The 18,821-nt window shown below is 47.1% G+C and overlaps 1 protein-coding gene across 5 annotated transcripts in view; it reads left to right on the top strand.

The window, feature by feature from the left end:
• The window catches only part of LOC111932235 (uncharacterized), a 42,790-nt gene extending 29,495 nt beyond the window's left edge, over positions 1 to 13,295 (top strand). For all 5 annotated transcript variants that reach the window (XM_023931271.2, XM_086897413.1, XM_086897412.1 and 2 more), the window contains 6 exons: positions 502 to 2,236; positions 7,879 to 8,053; positions 8,764 to 8,968; positions 9,386 to 10,008; positions 10,927 to 11,072; positions 11,871 to 13,295. In XM_023931271.2, coding sequence (XP_023787039.2) covers positions 669 to 2,236; positions 7,879 to 8,053; positions 8,764 to 8,968; positions 9,386 to 10,008; positions 10,927 to 11,072; positions 11,871 to 12,666 — 3,513 coding nt within the window. In that variant the 5' untranslated portion in view covers positions 502 to 668 and the 3' untranslated portion in view covers positions 12,667 to 13,295. The remainder of the gene's footprint in view (positions 1 to 501; positions 2,237 to 7,878; positions 8,054 to 8,763; positions 8,969 to 9,385; positions 10,009 to 10,926; positions 11,073 to 11,870) is intronic.
• Positions 13,296 to 18,821: the final 5,526 nt, after the last annotated feature.

The following is an 18,821-nucleotide window of genomic DNA, read 5'->3' as shown; positions in this document are numbered from 1 at the left end:
GGGCTGCAATGTGACTGTAAGGCACAAAACCACCACTTGTCAGCCTTCTTCTTCCTCCTTGCTACTTGAGTCTTCAAGGAGACCACAGTTATGTCATCCTTTCCCAGCCCCAGCATCCCCCGTAACTGATACACTCTTGTCTGCACCCCATTTGAGGGAAAGAACCTCACTATCTCTTGTAAACCTGCCATCTCCTTAGTGCTGTTGTGTGAGTAAGCTGAGCCTGCAGCAGGCACTTCTGAGCATTTGTCTCTAGAGTTGAGCAATGTTATTGTGAGGGAATTGCTGAGAGTAGGTAGGATAAACTTCTCCAAATTCAGACAGGTAGTGTAAAGCCACTGTTGGCTTGTCTGGAGAAGAAAAAGCTTCCCAGTTACTCTGCTCTGCTCCTGCACAAGCTGTTGGTGTTGGATTCTGCATACCCTGGAAGCAGACCTGCTGCTGCATCCTGCAAGTCAGCACCAGGCTGCTTCAGTAACTCATCTTTCCTTCCATTCACAGGTCTTCTGCGCATGGCGACTCCACCCATGTGAGAGCTCTTATGTGAGTGCCCAGCAGCACACTTTGCTGTCTGTGGTCTGTGGACATTGACTGGCATCTAAGCGACACCCCAGCTCCCTCCTCTCCCCCTAGACGCCACTGTCCTAGAGCCTCCATGTGCATTTGCTATGACATACATCAGTGTTGATGAGAGACAGGAACACTGCCGGGTGATCTCGAGCTGCCAAAATAATCAGCTCTGTGCACAACATGGCTTAAAGGATTTTTCAGTTAGCAGCATGCATCCATTAAAGAATCTAGACACTCATACTATTTCTGGGGACTTCCACACTCTTGCCTGCCACACAGGCAAGGCACCTTTGGCCAGTCCTGTGGAAAACCGGATGTATCGGAGTGTGGAAAACCTACACTGGGCAACAGTTGCTGACTGTGGGCTGTATTCTCACTGCCGGAGCCTGGATAATGAGATCATCTTTCGCTGTAGAGGCACCAGTCAGTGGACAGAAGGCTGTGTGGATGTGGCCCCAGTACAGAGTGCATCAGACTCTCTGAGGAACCTTTCTCTCCATACTAAACAGATATCTCAATCTGCACAGAATGTGCTCCTCCCTCCCTTTGCTAAAGTGCCTCAGTGGCTCTTCCCTTCTGCAGAGGAAAGAGCCCTACATGGGGATGCCAGAAAAGAGCTGAAGGAGAAGCTGAGGCTGCACAGCAGTAAGGTGGCAGAGCCCTGTAAGCCTGTATGCCCACAGGTGGCCCTGCCTGAGCTGATGGCCCAGGACTGCTTTGAATGCCAGGTGTGTCAGCAGTGCAAGAATGGCTGTGCTGTGAACTGCTGCACGGTTCTGGTGGAACACACTGCTCTCAGGCACAGCCTCACAGTGGGGCAGGGACTGTGCTTTGCACACAGGATCATCAGCCCAGAAGACATCAAGCAGGAGGCTCAGAGGAGGCTTCAGCTCCGAAGACAGAATAGCTCCCCCAATTTGCCCCTTCAGCATGCTGGGGAAAGATATGAGATGAACAAATCCAGAACAGCAAAGACCGTAGAACAGTACAGTGGGGAAACAGATGGCACAGCCACATTGGGACAGAGCAAGAAAAGCCGCTGCAAAGGGAGGCTCTACATACCCACCTTTGAGGAGTTCAAGCAAATGAGAAGTAAGGAGGGAAATTCATCTGACAGCAGCAGTGGACCAGCAGATTGCTTGAAAAAGAGTCTGCCTGCAAGCCAGCCACTGGAGGAGGAAAACAGTAAGGATGTCTGTCCAGAAGCTTTAGAGACTGAAGCTGTGAATGAGCCTGCTGTCACAGCAGAGGAGGATGATGATGTATTTCATGAAAAGCACACCTCTGCTGGCTTTTCCCAAAACCCAGCCACGTGGGATGGTCTCAAGATGAGCAGTCCTGAGGTGAAGGACAGAACCTTCCAGACCTCCATCCCAGATACATCACCAGTCCCTATTTGCTCCAGTCCTATTCCACGATCACCTCTACAGGCAGGAGCAATACACAGTGCTGGGCAGGAGATCTTCAGTGATAAGCAGCAGAAAGGAGAGACAAGACAATTAAATGATGTCCTCCACCTTGCAGGGCAGTCACTGGCTTCTGAAGCCCAGTCCTCTTGCTGTTCATCGCTGCTGTTAGAAGCCACAGACTTATCCAGCTATGGAGCTAAGCTACAAAAAATGAAGGATGAATTCATAGGTTCAGCCTTGGAACTTATTAAGAAAAGGTAACATGCTCCGTGGGGTCACCTGAAAGCAGTTCCCTTGTTAATGATCTGGTCTTTCTCCTGATAGGTACATTTAATTCCTATAGCATAAATGTGCTGTTGGCAGAGCCTTTCATCTTGGAGCCTCTGATAGCCACATGGACATGTCTTTAAAGCTGTTCAGCTTAAATTCCACTTTGTGGGGGATTAAACATCAAAAAGCATTTTCATCTAGACTTTGCCTTTTTGTGCAACTTAATCTAAGCTAGTTGTAAAGACAACAGCCATTAGTAGTTCTGACACCCAGTTCCCCACCCATTTTATTTCTGTATTAAATTGTCAAAATGTCTTATTTTTTTTAGCATCTGTTAAAAGTAGAAGACAGCCAAAGAATACAAAGTAGTGATATGCTTCCCTTGAAGAAAGATGTAGAGCTTGTCCTACCACTGCAGGGCATAAATTTAGAGAGTGTGACATGCAGCAGAAAGTGCTGTCACTTGCTGCCTGTATGTAGTGAATAGGCACACAAGGGCAAGATGGCTGCTAGGAGTCTTTCACCCCCTCTTGGAGACCTGCAGAGGCAGTGAGTGAAAGTACTTGTAAATATTGTCCTTCTGCCATCTGTGTGTAGGCAGCCAGAGAAAATGGCCTTTTCCATAAAGCCTTCCTCCTTCTCCATCCAGAGTTTTTCCCCTATTCTGGGTAAGATGTTCACAATGACTGCTTTTCTCTATCCTGGTTTTGGACACTGCAGTCCTGTTACCTCCCTCCTGCCAAAGAAATGGGGATCCCTTTCTATGCAGGGTGGCACAGTAGGAATCAGCAAAGTTCTAGAAGCTAAGAATTTGGAGAAATTATCACTGTCTTATCACGAGACGAGGCTGATTGGAAAGGAGGAGTAAGTGTTGGTGGAGTAGTTTGTGTCCATGCACTTGGCCTTCATGGTTGGATTTGCCAAGAATTGTATTAGACTTGGTTCCTGGCTGCTTCTGCAATCCATAGATGGGTATGTGAAATGCCAGGGTATCAACCTTGTATGCTGTCTTTTTTTTTTCTGGAATTCATGGGCTGAGACTGGACTCTGCTTTTAGAGAAGATAATAGTGGCTTCTGCACAGGAATGAGATTCGTCTGAAAGAACTTAAGTGGGGCTGAAGCCAGAGTGACAGCAGAAATACTTCTGCAACTTGATAATCCAAAGGGAAGTAGGTGGTGTCAAAGCCCTCAGTGCTTCCCTCAGCTGTCCAGCCCAGCCTTTGTGCTTTTCATCTACAATATGAAAACCCAATGAAAAGGTAGATGAGAAAGTTATGAGATGCAACCATTTCAATGCATTAGGCTCTTTTTGTCATGAATGTGAAATGATATGCACAGAATGGCACAAGCAGTAAGGGTGTAAGAGCAGCTGTCTATTTGCAGATCAATGATTTTACTGGTATCTGGAGCCCAAGCTGCATACAGAGCAAAGTACAGGAAATGAGGAGTGCATATGATCTTCCTTCCCACTACTCTCCCAGCCTCTAAACACTTCCTGCCCAGAGCCTTTATGTGTGGTTTCTGTGCTTTTAATATCCGCAGTGGTTTTTGTTTCTGTGAATGTGTTCAGTCTGCCTAGTTGGAGTTGTTAAAACCTATGAAGCAATTTTTATTAACACCAAAATGACAGCTGATCTAAAAATGTGAATGACAATGGTTCCAATAATAAAGAGGTAGTTTTATGTGTGATGAAACCACCCTGGCTTTATTATTTTCCAGAGTAATTATAATTAATGGTAATTTCTATTGCCAAAGCAATGGTTATTGGAAAACTCCAGTTTGCTTTGTTTAGAAATTCATAATTTTTCCATCATTTTCACCTGACATGGTAATGTCCCAGAGTATTCACTACTCCATCTTCTTTTCACTGCAGAGGTAGGAGATTTTTGTCTGCATTTTGGGTGATAAATTATGATTGCTGGCATCCAGGCCACATTCTTTCTAAGTCTCAGATGACATTAGCTGAAAGGTGGGGATTTGGTCCCATTTCCACAGATACTCAGCTCAGCAAGCCTCTGATAGAGCTGTTGTGATGGCGCATCACAGAGCAAAATAGCTAAAATTGTCTTCTCTTGCTAGTGCTTCTGTGTATGTGTCAGTTTTACAAAGCAGTTTTGTCTGTAAGTAGCAGTCTCCATAGTAATTAATTGTTAATTACTTAAGATTCATTCAATTGACTTAATATTTTGTCAGTGAAGATTTGATTGTCAGTCTCATAATTATGGTGGCTTTAGCCCCCTCATGGGTGACTGGATACCCTTAACTTAGGTTGTAGTCCTGGCTGGGAAGGGTTGTTGCTATCTAGGTGAAAATCCTGTACGCTTTTCAGTATATAGTCCACTTTCTGAAATTGCTTAAGTGGGGAATTGTTCAGGGCAAGGACATGCAAATACATCAGGTTTGCGTCTGTGAAATGAGGGACATGGTGACAACAGAAGGGCACACAATTTAGCCAAGGACATGACTAAGAAAGAAGGGCTCCTGAGAAGAGTGATGGGGTGACAATAGGATAGTGGGTACAATACCAACTTCCCCTAGCAAGGAACTCTAAGTCAGGAAGGCAGGTGACAGCAGGGAAAGCATGCACAAAAATGTTTCCATTAGTCAGAGAGAGTCAGGAACATGTGGATAAGGCTGAGAACTGCTGGCTTGGACAATGATAAAACCATGAAGAGGCCCATAGATACAGTGAAGGAAATCAGGTGCATTTCCAGTTGTACACCATCCACAGTACCTCCACTTCCATGAAATTCAGAGTTGATGGTGAGAGGTTTAAAACCACATTCAAAATGAGCCAGTCCTCCCTTTGTTGGCTCAAGTGCATCACCTCTCTTGGGAAGAACAGGAAAAACTGACACCAACACCAACCTCCTGTCCCAGTAAGGGATCTAATACAACAGAAGGAAAGATGCTGGAGTCTCCCCTTCTCCCCACCTCTGTGAGGGCAGAGGGGACTTGACTTGCTTGAGCAGGCAATGGTGTGACTCTGTTGGCAGCACAGATCTCTGCCAGGAGGAGTGGACTAGAGAAAGGGGCAATATCCTGTTTTCTTGGCAATGTCCTCTCTTCCACCTAAGCCAGAGGCAAAGGTTAAAGGAGCAGCCCTAAGATGGTTCCACAAAACTGCTTGTATCCTCCCTGTCTTCCCCACATCCCTCAGATCACACTCTGATCTAGCACTTGCCCCAAGACCACATGGCCAGTATAACAAGCAGGAGGGATCTAATCATAACAAGAAGGAGAGCAGTCAAACCAGGGATGAAAAAAATCTCCTTTCACACAATATGGGCTCTGCATCATTGCCTTTCTTACCTCCAGCCCACCAGCCATGGGGTAGGTTGTATTTCTCAATTTTCAGTCATGTTTCCTTAGCTCAGCTCTCTGGGTTGTATTGGCTCTTATTCCTACTGCAGATCATGTCTGGAGATTTTATTTTTTTTTTTAAATATCCCTTCTGGGCTATGGAAACCACAATAAGTGGTGGCATCTGGTCTGTAGACCCTATCAGCAGAGAGCTGCTGTCAGCTTCACTTGGAGGAGCAGCAATACTCTGGAGTGCTTCCCATATTTAAGTGGATGATTTTGAAGCACTGTGAAAATGACAAATGAAAGCTCAGCATCTCTCTTGAGAGCATCTTCTATATAGTGGGAGATGGTGTGATCAAGAAGATAATATTCCATTTATGAGCTTTGCTACTAACCTTGGAGGTATCCCATTGCCTCTCAGTGCCCCAGTGTGGTCCCTTTCCTGTGTTATTTATCCAGGAACTGTTTGAGCAGGAGAAGTTTTTGGAAAGGGTCGTTTCTGGCAGTGGTATGTCCTCTTCAAGAGTTTTCTTGCTCCTTAAACTATGCCTTCCCTCCCATGGGTTTGCCCAACTGATCTGTCTCATACTTTACAAAGCTCAATGAAACATGGGTGAAATTACTTGAGAATACATGAGGAGAGGGTTTTAAACCTATACAATTTCAAGACTGATTTTAGATCATGGCCACACAGTTATACACACTTAAGGAGTGGTATCCCAAGCATAGTTGGGGACAGGAGGGAGGAAGGAGACAGGAACCTCCCAATCCAGGCCAGGCCAGTACCATGGTGGGACCGCAGCCTTGTTGTGTGCCTGTACTGCTCTTACTACCACCTTGTAAGCGCTACAGACTCGTCTTTGCCAGCAGTGATGTTGGGTATCACCTTTCTACGGGCTGGGGAGTAGAGACCTGGAGGGGGACAGCAAAAAAGCAAGTACCAGGAGCCTGCTGTTGGCACTGTTGTTGCTGCATAGCCATAGCTAAACTCTTTATTGGTTGTGTCAGCAGGGACCTGGAAACATAAATGGAGGAAGATGAAAAAGCATCCACTGGAGAGATGCAAACCAACTTCTCTGGCCTGACAACAGAGCCAGTTTGTGTTCTGGGGGATTTGTTCCCTCTTCAGTGATTTTAGTATTGGCTGCTGGTTTGTTATTGGAGCCAACTTTCATTCACTGCAAGGAGAATGCCCATCTGTCTCATGTGTTTGCTTGTAGTTGACACTGTTGGAATTGCACATTAGCAGTGTGACCTACCAGCATAAGTTCACAAGTGAAGCCTTTAAGAAGAAGCAGATTTTTCTCATAGGAATTTTTTGTTAAGCATAAAATACATGCAGAACCTGAAATATGTTCCAGACACTGACTTCCTGTATATACAAGCATCCATATTCAGTCCTCACAACCTTTCTTTTTAAAAGAATCCAAGTCCATAAAAATTAAGTAAACCCAAAGTAAAAAAAAAAATATTCTTCCCAACAGGTTTCGTTATGCATGGAAATAAGATGTCTTAGAGAGCCTGTTAAACAAAATGTATCACAAATAGTATCACAAACAACAGCCTGTCAACTACTCTGTCAAGTCAGTGGTTTTGCACCAGACTGTGTCTGTCTGGAGAGTGTCGCTGTCTACAGAGAGGGGAGCGTGGGGTTGGACAGGCTGCCAGGCCAGGCCCTTGTTAGCACTGGACAGCCGTGAATGAGGACATCCCAGAACTGCCAAGTGAGAGCAACAGACACTCCCAGTCTTTTCAAGTCTCAAGTGCACCAAAAGGCCTGATCCTGAGTTCACTGAAAACAGATAGTAACTTTCCAATGACTTCAGTGGGCTTGGAATCATAGGAGATGAAAAACAGAGGGAATACCCCTTTAATCCTCTAATCCCTTCAAAGTATTATGGTTTATAGCAAGTGATTTTCTTCCAGATGAGCAATATGGTTTCTGTGTTGGCAGCATCTCCTTAAATAGCAGCAAATATGGATGTGGCCTACTTAGAAAGGAGTGTTTCTGGTCCCTATGGAGCACCTCATGTTTTATGGACACAAAAATGCCCTGTGAACAGCTGAGACTGGATAATCCAGACTGTTGCTAGCATGAGTGCAGTTACCCAATTTGCAGTGTCTTAACTGAGCAGTGCTTAGACCCCCTGAAATGCAAGCACAGCCGTTCATGCTGACCAGTCACGATCCTGGCCTGCACTCTCCCTGAACTGTTGCAGATCGTTGTTTGAACCTGAGCTTGCTGCTCAGTCTCATCTGTGTCAGGAACAGCAGGAGAACTGTATCTGTGATGTTCAATCAAGTCTGCTTCTTCCCTTGCAGCTGCAATGCTGAGACTGCTGCCAAATCTCCCTCCAAGGGGCGGTGTGATCTGAGGGAAGCTGATCTCCCACCTCAGGAGGACAGCCAGCAACCCACAGCGATGTCCATGGCAACAGAGACCTGGGAGGACAAGCCAAGCAATGAGACATCCAGTGACACTCCACCTGCAGGGAATGTAAGGGAGAGGAATTCCCCTCTCATGTGTGTGTTTAGGATTTTTTTCCTTGTTAGAAGCTCTGAAGGATCCCTTCATTGTAGGAACTGGGCAGGCTGGGAGACAGCAATCTGGTACCAAATGCTATGAGTGATCAAACTGTTTGAAGCATTTTTTATTACACTTAATAAAACAGGAGTGAGTTTTTGCCCCTGCCTATGTGCCACTGCATTTCATGCGGGGAGTTCAGCAATAACCCCTTCATGGCTTCAAGTGTGTCCTGGGGTTCAGACAGATTCCCTCCTAGTGCCCCCTTGGCCAAGCTGCTGGTGCAGGTGGGGCATGGAGTCTGGACTTCCTGACCCTGCAGTGCTGAAACGTTCACAGGGCAGCTGCAAGCAAGCTCAGGTCCCTGAGAACAGACCCATAGGCAGGGCTGTTCTGTTGACTTCTTCATGGTTATTTGACACCGTGATCCAACCACCTTGGAGCCGCTGTTCTCAGAGCTATACAACAGCAAAGGGACAGGGGTCCTTACTTGTTAGGGCTAAGCAAGACAGAGGAACTCAGGGGGGCAGGTTTCTTAGTCATCATATAGCAGATCTACATTTACAGTCCCATTGCTGATGAGTTTCCTTTTCTCTCCTTTGGCAACTGAAGTCCACTGTCTGCGAAACCAGGTGCTGCTTTGACCTCAGGCTTGCTCCAACCCTTTTGTGCCTTTCTTGCAGACCCCCAGTCCTGCCTGTCGCCGATCCAGCTCCGACATTGGTCATGAGAGCACGGATGGTGCCAAAGCCCAGCGGGAGTGCCGGCTGCGGCCACACTTCAGTGACCCAATGCCGACAGACTCGGTGAAGAGGAAGCAGCTGGAGCTGAAGATTGCAGCTGCAGCGCGGCAGCACGCACAGAAGCGCCGGCAGGAGCGGGACTATGGTATACACACTGTATGCTCAGGGGCTCGTGGGCCAGATGCTGGGCCCTGCCGTGCTGCTGTAAATGCGGAGTAACTCTACAGACTAGGGGAGGGAAGCATCCTGGTGTGCAGGAAATCAGGATCTATTCTGTTCTGTTCCTAACTGGTAGATGGCATGGGAAGAGGCAGCCCAAATGAGTTCACAGGCATGGGCAGTGCAGAGATGACAGATCCCAGACTTCACCTGGGAGCCATATACTTCTGGCTCTTACCAGTCTCAGCAGCAAAACAGGATGGGGAGGCAGCTCACATCCCTGTTTCACCAGAAGCAGCCTGTCCCCCCAGGGTTCCTGCCATTCATGGGTGTGCCAGCATGAGTTCCTCGGGTGAGCTCTGTGCAGCTGGCAGTGTCTGTAACAGTTTGTGTCTGTTCTCAGGTCCAGTGGTAGCAAAAGCCAACCTTGGCCATGGTGGCAGCTTTGATGAGACCCGACGCACCCCACGGAGCTTCCTCCGCTCCAGACATCACTGGAGCAATGTCAGCAGTCTGAGCACTGACAGCGGGATTGTTGGTGTGAATGATGCCCGGGATGACCTGGGTCCCACTGAGGCCACCCGGACCAAGTCAGCGGATGTGGAGAGGGCGGATAGTGGCATTGGCCAGATGCCAGCCAGGAAGTGGAGGAACAGGGCATCTGAAACACTGAGCTCCCTGCAGGCCTGGGAAGCTCACCGTCCCTGCACCGACTGTGGAGAAAGGGACCTCCCAGTGCAGACAGATGTTCAGAACTGCAACCAGAGGCGGGCTGATCTCTGCGAGAAGTGCCGCAAGCGCAGGACGGAGCGCAAGGAGTCTGTGCTGGAGTTTGTCAACACAGAGGCCAGCTATGGAGAGGACCTGCGCATCATCAAAGAGGAGTTCTACCTCCCCATGCAGGTGGCTGGCCTGCTGAGCCAGGAGCAGCTCCAGGGCATCTTCAGCAACATCCAGGAGCTCATTGACCTCAATGAGAACTTTCTGGAGATACTTCAAGAAGAGATTGATCAGGCCTTTGACCAGGTATGATACTGCCTCTGCCCTCTAAAGGGGCTGGACCGGGCAGACTGGAATAGGTTTTGTATTAGTGAGGCAGTATAGGTGGAGCAGAGGAACAAGAGGTAGGACTTCTGGGTTATGGTCAGCTATCAGTTATCTAGTCTCTTGCTCTCTCAGCTATTCTGATTTCAGTAGCTCTGTGCCAGCTCACAGGTTTTGGACTTACTGTGCTGTGGTGATGCTGCTGACATCAGCAGTCTTGCTCATTTATCCCATTAACAGGTCTTAATGGTCCCATTATCAAGGTTAGTTTTAGGCCAGTTGGCCTGGATGCTGGTAAGAATGTGACCATGGGGGCACAGTGCTCAGCTTGCTCTGTCTCTCAGGCTGTGCTCTGGCAGCCCTGAGCTGGCTGACTTCATGCTGGCTTGGCTGTGTTTGCCTTGGCTTGCAGTTTACTGCAGCTTGGCTCTAGGCTGTCTGTGGGGCCAGGCAGTGCAGGCTGCTCCCTGCTCTATAGCTGTGCATGGCTCCTTCTACTGATGCACCCTGTTTTGCACAAGGAACTTTCCTGCCCCACCAGCATAGTGGTCAGAGGGCAGAGAAATAGAAATAAGACCGTGGGGCCACAAAATACCCTGTTGACTAAGAGACCTTCAAGCCCTTGCTCTGATGAGCTGGCTGAGCCCACAGGAGGAGAGCAGACATCTCTTTGTATGTGGAAGAGCAAGCAGTTAGACCAGCTTTCCTTCCCCTCCCAAGGCACTGATTCCCCCTGGACCTGCAGGAACTGCCTTTTGACTGGGAAGGGTGAGCCCAGCTCCACCTTTGTTCTGGTGCTCAGCAGATCCTGCAGCAGTTCATGCTGATAGGACTGAAGGCAGGCCCCGTGGCTGTGTCTCTCCTGAGCTAACTGAGCAGGACTCTTTTGCATACTTGCAGGGGGACGATGACCTGATGACCGTGTGCATCGGAGAAATATTCCTGGAATTCGTAAACATGCTGCCAGCCTTTCAGACATACTGTCTGCAGCAGTCCTCCTCTGTGAATATGCTCAATGCTCTGGAGAAGGAGAAAGAGTTGCTCAGGTGAGAAAGGGGATGAGCATATTCATTCAGGCTTTAGGGACAGAGAGGCAGGAGGCTGAGAGTGAAGCCTTTGCCAGCCCATCTAGATCAAAGTTTGATGCTAATGTTCTTCAGTTAATGCTGCTCCCTCTTGGGGTGAGGACAGTCATTTATTCTTAAAAAATATTCAGTCCTTGGTATCTTCACTAAGGCAACCAGTTGGTCCCCAGCTTTACTCTGTGTTTTGTGCAGTATCAGCCCAGTGACCAAATAATACTCAGCTGAGATCAGCTCTCAGCCCCCATGCTGGAGCTAAGGTCAGATTTCCATTGCAGAAAGCCACTTTGGCACAAATGACATGAATTTGCTTCCCATTTCTAACTTTGGTCTATTGGGCAATGTCAGGCGAGTCATTTCTCTTTCCACTGCTCAGCCAAATTCTTGTTTAATATGCTTTGTAATCTAATGATGAAAGACATTACAAGTTAATGCAATCTGATATAAACTGATGTATCTGTCTCATGTTTACGTCAGTGGGTACCAGAGAAAGATCACACCCTTGCTATTTTATGCTTTAGTAGAAGACTGTTAGGATGTTATGCGCAAGTGTCCTAGGCACCTCATCAGGATTCTGTAGCTGAGCACAGCTGCACAAATGGTTGTTAGTCTTTAATAAGACAGAATTCACAAGGTTGCTAAAAATGGGGGGGCTGCAGTGCCCAGCAGCTGTCAGCACCATGCTGTTCATTTGCATTTAGGATTGCAGCATCTGCTGGCAGAACAGCCACCGTTTCATCCTGTCTTCTTAAATCCCTGCAGAATATTCCTCAATGTCTCCCAGAATGACAACACCGCACTGCGGCGGATGAACTTGAGGTCCTTCCTGATGGCCCCTTTGCAAAGGGTCACCAAGTACCCCCTGCTGCTCAGCAGAATCATCAAGGCCACCACCGAGTACCACCCAGACCACGGCAGCCTGCGGGAGGCCAAGAGCCGCATCGAGTCCCACCTGGAGCACATCAACATGAAAACCAAGCAGGAAGGGAACACGTGGACCCTCCGATCCTTTCGCCAGGACAGCAAGAAGAAAAGGGAAGTCATCAACATCGAGATGAGAGAAACTGCCCTGAAAACTGTCGGTTGGCTGAGGGAGGAAACGCGGTTTGTGATGGAGGGGTCTCTGCAGCTGGCCCAGCCCCCCGACGGCCAGTGGGTGAAGAAAGGCAGCAAGACCCTGAAGTTTCAGAATATGCAGGTCCTCCTCCTGGTGAACATGAAGCGTGTGTCCGATTCCAGCCTGGAATCAGCTGAGCCAGGGCCTGTGAAGGACGCAGTGCTGGTACTCATCAGGGACAAAAATAATGGAAAGTTCCATTTGCTCAGGGAGCCCTTGAGGCTGAGTAATTGCATCGTCTCCACTGATCCCGACTGCGATGACACCTTCGAACTCATTGAGATCAGGCGGGAGGCGTTTGTGTTCCGGGACAGCGACCGGGCACGGACTCACCACTGGTTCAGGCAGATCAGGCGCTACTCCAGGGAGCTGGGCTCCTGGAAGAAGCGGCGGAACGCGCTGCCCAACATCATGATCAGCACTCCTCACACCAGGCCCTGAGTCCTGCATGGGCAGGCTTGGCTTGAGCAGTGCCACATGCAAAGACCATCGAGAGCCCCAGTGGCCTGACCTTGCTCCATGGACAACACAGGGAGGAGCCTGGTCCCCAAAGACTCTTACTAGCACTAGAAGCAAACACCACAGCCTGGTGCTGGTCTCCAACCTCTGGACTCACAATAGTTTGTGGCTCGTGTACATACAGAGATGGGCTCCCCTGGAGGAGATCACTGAAGGATAATTATTTAACTTGTTAATGTTGCACTGCAGGAGAATGATGTATGATGCTTGCCATTGCATGGATCGTGTTGAAAGCCAGTCTTGACAAAGAGAGAGGTTTCCACTATTGACTATATTTCATCAGCATTAGATAAAGTCTGGGTACTCAGCAAAATTAGGTGCAGTATCATGCAACACAGGATAAAAGCTGGAAAAAACTATGTTTTCCACCACTACTCCTAAGGACTGTGTTTAATTATTCACCTCTCCATATTCAGTCAAAACACTTGTTTAAAAAGAAATGCCTTTTGTCTTTAATCCAAATCAAATAGGTATCAATTTGCTCAGATTCAGCTGCATGCACACAGCAAAAAAAAAAAAAACCCAAAAAAAACCCAACCCCCCCCCCCCCCCCCAAAAATTCCAAGAGAAAAAAGAGCAAACTCATAAACCCCACATATGTGTAGAACCTGTGGAAAAGCAGCACACCCCCAGTGACAGTCTGTTATTTAACTGATTTAGGGACTGGAACATAATGCTGCATCTGAAGTATCTCAGAAGTATATGTAAATACAGGTCTGCTACCACTGATAGTGAATTTAAGAGTTTGCAATTATTTAAATGATGTAATCTAGTGTATTTCAAAATGTAATTGAAAGGAACAATTTACATTGTACTGTAGAGTAACATAAAATGTTTTAATAATTATGTTTCAATTATTTTAGGTGGGTATTTTTTTAATATTTGTATTCTGGAGTATGTATTTCACTTAATATGGGTGGCATTCAGATGAGCAATGTGCCTACGTCTGCTCCGTGGATCCCCTAAGCAGAATTCAGGGCTACTCCAAATGAGACTGGGTAAATGGTACAAACCTGCTACTCAGATTCTCACTAGACAACAAGAGACTGGCACAAACCCTTTTGCTCTGGAGCCAGAACTGAGGCCACAAATAACTGCCCCATAAGATCCAGCCTCTCTCAGTTGCTCAGCAGGGAAATGACTCGAAGCTGAACAATGGTAAAAAGGCAAACAAGGGTTTAACCTTTTCAGCCTGACATTAACACTGACCGCTGCTTTGCAAAATGTCACGCTGTGACTTACACAGCAAAGGCCAGATTTCAGCCTGGAGGCTAAATTAAAGGAGCCTAAATTTTGGTCCATGGATCTGGGAGAACAGCCTATAAATGTTCTTTCAGGCCCACAGGGTAAAGACAAAGCCAATCAGTATTATTCACTACCAACAAAATATTTTTGTTACAGGCATTTATTTCACAGGAGGATTCACACAAGCACATTTGTGTATTTCTCCAGAGATCAACCAGCATCAAAGGTCACCAGTGAAGGCAGACAGAAGCCATCTTCACAAAGATAGCCCTAGTCTTGTAAAGTCACCACTGACCCAGCATCTGAACAAGCCTCAGACTGTGCCCAGTGCTCTGTCCTCTGGCCACAGCTACCAGGGCTTGTTGCACTGCTCTGGGCACTGTGGCAGACACCACTGACTTGTGCTTACTGGTAGTATTTTCTCTTGCTCCGCACCATCCAGTATTTTAGTGCTTTGTCTTGTCCTTGAGGAAATGGGAAGATTTGCATCATGTGGAGGGTACCCGAGACAGGAACACGGCCACACACAGCTGAGCTCTATAGTGAGCAATAGCTGTCAAAGTGATTCTCAGGGCAGCAGCCTGGATCCCTCAGGTGAGCTGGAATTCCCTCCAGCTCTTTCTAATCACTAGACAATAAACTGTTCCCCCAAAATATGCACTGAGCAGCCAGTGAAGAGCACCAGGCATTGATTTTAGTTTGCCATTTGTTTTTCACAGAGACAGATGCCTGAGTAGAGTGCTGCTGGAGGAAGAGTTCTTTTATGCTGTCATGACAGATCTCATCTATAAGCCTTCAAACCCCATTCACCTCACATGCAAAAAGTAACAGCTTGTAGCACCTTTGTTTTGTCTCCCAAGACCACAATGGCACAGCCACCTTCTCTTCATTTCTCTGGGGCACCTCTGACAAGAGAAGGCATGAGTACAGTAAAAGCCCAATTTATCCAAGCAGCGAGTGGCTTTCATAGCCACACAAAGCTGCTGCTTGCTGGAAAGTTTTCAATTACTTTCCAGCACAGTGATTTTCTCCACATCAATTCAGGCTTGAAACCACCAGTGGACCGTTTGTACAGTCATATCTTTAAATCAAGATACCTTCAGCCAGCCTGGCTTTCAAAAAGGTTAGAGAACAATAAGTGTACGTAAAAGGTCTGATATTTAGCATCAATCTTATGTTTGGCTGATTGTTCAATTTGTCAGATTCAGGGTTTTTCTAGGTATCACAGGAAGCACCTGCCTGCCAGGCTCTTGTAATCATGGCCTATTTCCTCTGCACCAAACTCTCCCAAGAAGAAGGTCTATAAATAATCACCGGGTATTGAGTTACGAGCAAGACGTGTACTTGGTGCTGTAGCCCTGTTCTGAAAAACCTGTGGCCAAAGAACAGTAAGTACAAACCCTTTGATCTGGGACAGCTACAGGAAGCGACAGTGGGATTGCTGAACCTGTCAGACTGGACAGAAGTTGTGCTTCCAACACATGCTCCTTTTATGTAGCCGGTGTGTGCAGCTGCTCGCCTACCTGTAAATTACAGGTGTTGAAAGGGGACACAAGCAGGGAACAATCCCTGTGGCCCGGCGAGTGCCTGTGGTGTGGGGTGAGGCAGCACAGGAAAGGCAAGAGTGTCAGTACACTGACAAGGCAGTAGATTTCCATAATCCTCAGGCACCCTTCTGAACCAGATGATCCCTCTCCTGGGAAGTTCCAGGTCTTTCAATATCACATGTACACATCTTACTTGGCAGCCATGGAGATTAGTCTTGCTGTATTTTTCCATTTCTGATTAACAAACTGACAAAATGCTATTATAACCCAGGGTACTTGGAACAGGGTTGTCTGCAAGCCAAGAAAGCAATTATTTTTTCCAAGCTGGCTGTTCTAGGTCTCTGTAATATTTTTATGCCCTCATTGTCATGACTGACAATACTAAGATTACTTTTCAAGACTCCTGCCCACTGAACTTACCCAGGTACTACAAGCAGACCTTTCTGGAAGTACCCCTTTTGTCAGGGGAAAAAAGAGAAAGTTGGTCCCTTGATTTATCAGAACTCATAAATTACCTTTAAAAGGAATCCAGTATAAGCCTTACTGGTCATTTACCAGGAAAACAACAAAAGACAGTCTTTAGAGTCCATGTAGTTTTGAGCTCTGAAGGCATACACATGAGATGACAAAACACTGGATTAAGAGCCCTCTATGAGCTCAGGTCCCAAGGAAAGAAGGAATAGCTCCTTTATGAGTCATGAGGCTGGGTAGGAAAGCCTGAAGAAAACACATGGAGATAAAGAGCAAATACTTCAGAGGGCAGATACTTCTGCTTTAGTGAATAGAGATCCTCTCCTTGTCCTTAACAGAAGTGCAGATGGGGAAGGGGTCCTCAGTGTGGATCTCCACTGTTCGATCAAGAACACATCTGAGAGGAAGAACCACCTTTGGTCTGGCAGCAAGAAGTTGTCATTGGAGACTGAGATGGACCTCAGCACAGCCCAAATCCTGAAAAAAAGATCTGATATCATCTCAGATCTCCTGACTTTCCTGCATGTAAATTTATAATGCAGCAAAAGTCCCAGAATTTTTATTTTTTTTTTTTCCCAATAGGAGATTCTGATGAATTTTGCACTGTCTTCCTTGTCCCTGACATGTTCAAAGGGAAAAATATTTAAATCTTCTAGCACCATGTCAAAGATCCCTTCAGGGCTCATGGATGAGGCAGCTCTGAGCAGAGTAGTAACTCTGATTTTGTGATGTCTCCTCTTACATGCATTCTGGGGAACTGCGTAAGATTTAGCTGGAACTAGGCTGACATTCTCTGACTTGAAACTGGAAAAACCTGGAACTGAAAGCAATGGAGGAAACTGTCCTCTCAGAGATCAGATAAATATTCAAAGCTCTCCCTGTCATCCTTGAGTGACCTGTCACTACAGTGGAGTATGAAAGAGCAAAATGTCTTACTGATCAGGCGGATGATGGAACTGCCTTATTTCTCACATGCTGCTGCAGAGCAGCAATCTGACCAGACATAGGTACAAGCAATGAAGAAAACAGGAAGTTTTTACCGTAACACTGTACAGTCAAAAATCACCAGGCAAGCCCTAAGGGCACTCCTTAGAAAAGAATACACCTGCCCTGGGAAGCTGAAGGTGATCCCTTAAGGGAAACCTTTCTACAACATGATGGAAAGGTTGGGTGATAGGAATGGAGTTTCTGTTCTTCAGAGATGGAAGAACAGTTCAGGGCAATGAGAACACAGGCAGAGCATCCTCCAGCACTGGTCTCTGCCCAGGCTTGACTGGGAGCAGTTACACAGCTGGAAAGCTGAAGAGATGGCATCAGGCTCTAGATCCTTTAACAAGGATTACCATAATAATTTGCAACTTTCCAGCTCAAATCCTGCCCCAGTGTGATCTCCACCAGTGCAGGCTTTGCATCCCAGAGAAATTATCTCAGCTGAAATTGAGAAGACGCAGTCTGCAAACAGCCCTTTCAAGAAAGGGCTCTGCATGGAACCAGGCAAAGGATTTTTGCAGTGGAGGCCCAGGTGGTTTGAACCCTTCCCTCCAAGGACAGGAACTCCCCTTGCAGTGCCAGTCACATTCCTGGGAAGACTTCCAGGAGAGCAGAGCACCTTGCAGAGCTCAGGCTCTTACATTTTCCCCAGGTTAGATGTACACCCAGAGTGTGAATGTGCAGGTGAACAAGCACTCAGACAAGGAGTGTATTCCTCCTTTCAAGAAAGGGCTGGTTTCCAAACAGCCACGTTCTCCTCAGGCAGGGCAAGCCCCCAGCGCTAACCAACCAATGCAAACCAGAAGTGCCAGTTTGAAGTGACAATAAACAGGCAGTGAAGTCTGCAAGGAGATACCCATCTTACCTAACTCATGCCTGACCCACAACACACAGACAGGAGATGCAAAACAGATAGGAGTCTTTTGAAATCCAAACACTCGTTTCACAGCACTCCATTAATTCAGCAGGGGGGAGACTGAACAGCCCTTACACTCTTTAGTAGAGCTGCACCCCTGCATCCAGGGCAGCTCTTTAGTAGGGCTGCATCCAGTGACAGTACTTGAACCAGACAAGATAGACTGTGGATGGGTGACAGGTCAGGGTCCACACACAGACCCCCAGTGTCATCCGTGTTAACTTTCTGCTCCCCTTAATTGCCTTGGTATGAAATCACCTTGCTGGCTGAAAAACCTGTGTGAGGCTCTGTTGCTCAGTCACTTTGCAGTGAAATAAAGGCAAATTATTTATTCAGAGAGAAAACCCTTGCCAATTGTCTCAAAACGGGAAGCAGTTAAATTACTGCAAGAAAAATCAAACCATTTACCACACAGTGTTACAGCTCAGAGAACACTGAAAGCTGGCACCGCAGGGAGAGGAAGAAGCCTTCCTCCACCACACTAGCACAGCATGGAGGGGAGACTGTGTGATGCACCAGGTCAGGAGCAAATACTGCTGAAAAATAAAGACTGTTTCAGGTAAATCAGTTCCTTGATCCAGCTCACTGCATAGACGTTTGCTGGCACCAGGAAAGGGCAGCCGGGAGGTGATAACGTGTCCTCTAACAAATGCCAATTTAAAAACGTGGCTGGGCTGGCTGCAGTTAATCAATTCCAGCAGGCAGAGCCCCGTTCAAGAGACAGCCCCAAGGTCTATTGTGCATCCTGCTCACCCCTGCTTCCCAAACTGTTTCAGGTCAGCTCTTTCATTGATCTGCTGGACTTCAGCAGGCAGGGCTATAAATAAAGAGCCATTAATCAACTACTTAAGTACCCTTTTTACTGAAATAAAGAAAACCCACAGAAATTACATCAAGATGGGAAAAAT

This window comes from Cyanistes caeruleus, chromosome 7 (genome assembly GCF_971803275.1).
Source record: "Cyanistes caeruleus chromosome 7, bCyaCae1.hap1.1, whole genome shotgun sequence".
NCBI lineage: Eukaryota > Metazoa > Chordata > Aves > Passeriformes > Paridae > Cyanistes > Cyanistes caeruleus.
Note: the sequence above shows the minus strand (reverse complement) of the source record. Positions and strands in the feature narration are given on the sequence as shown.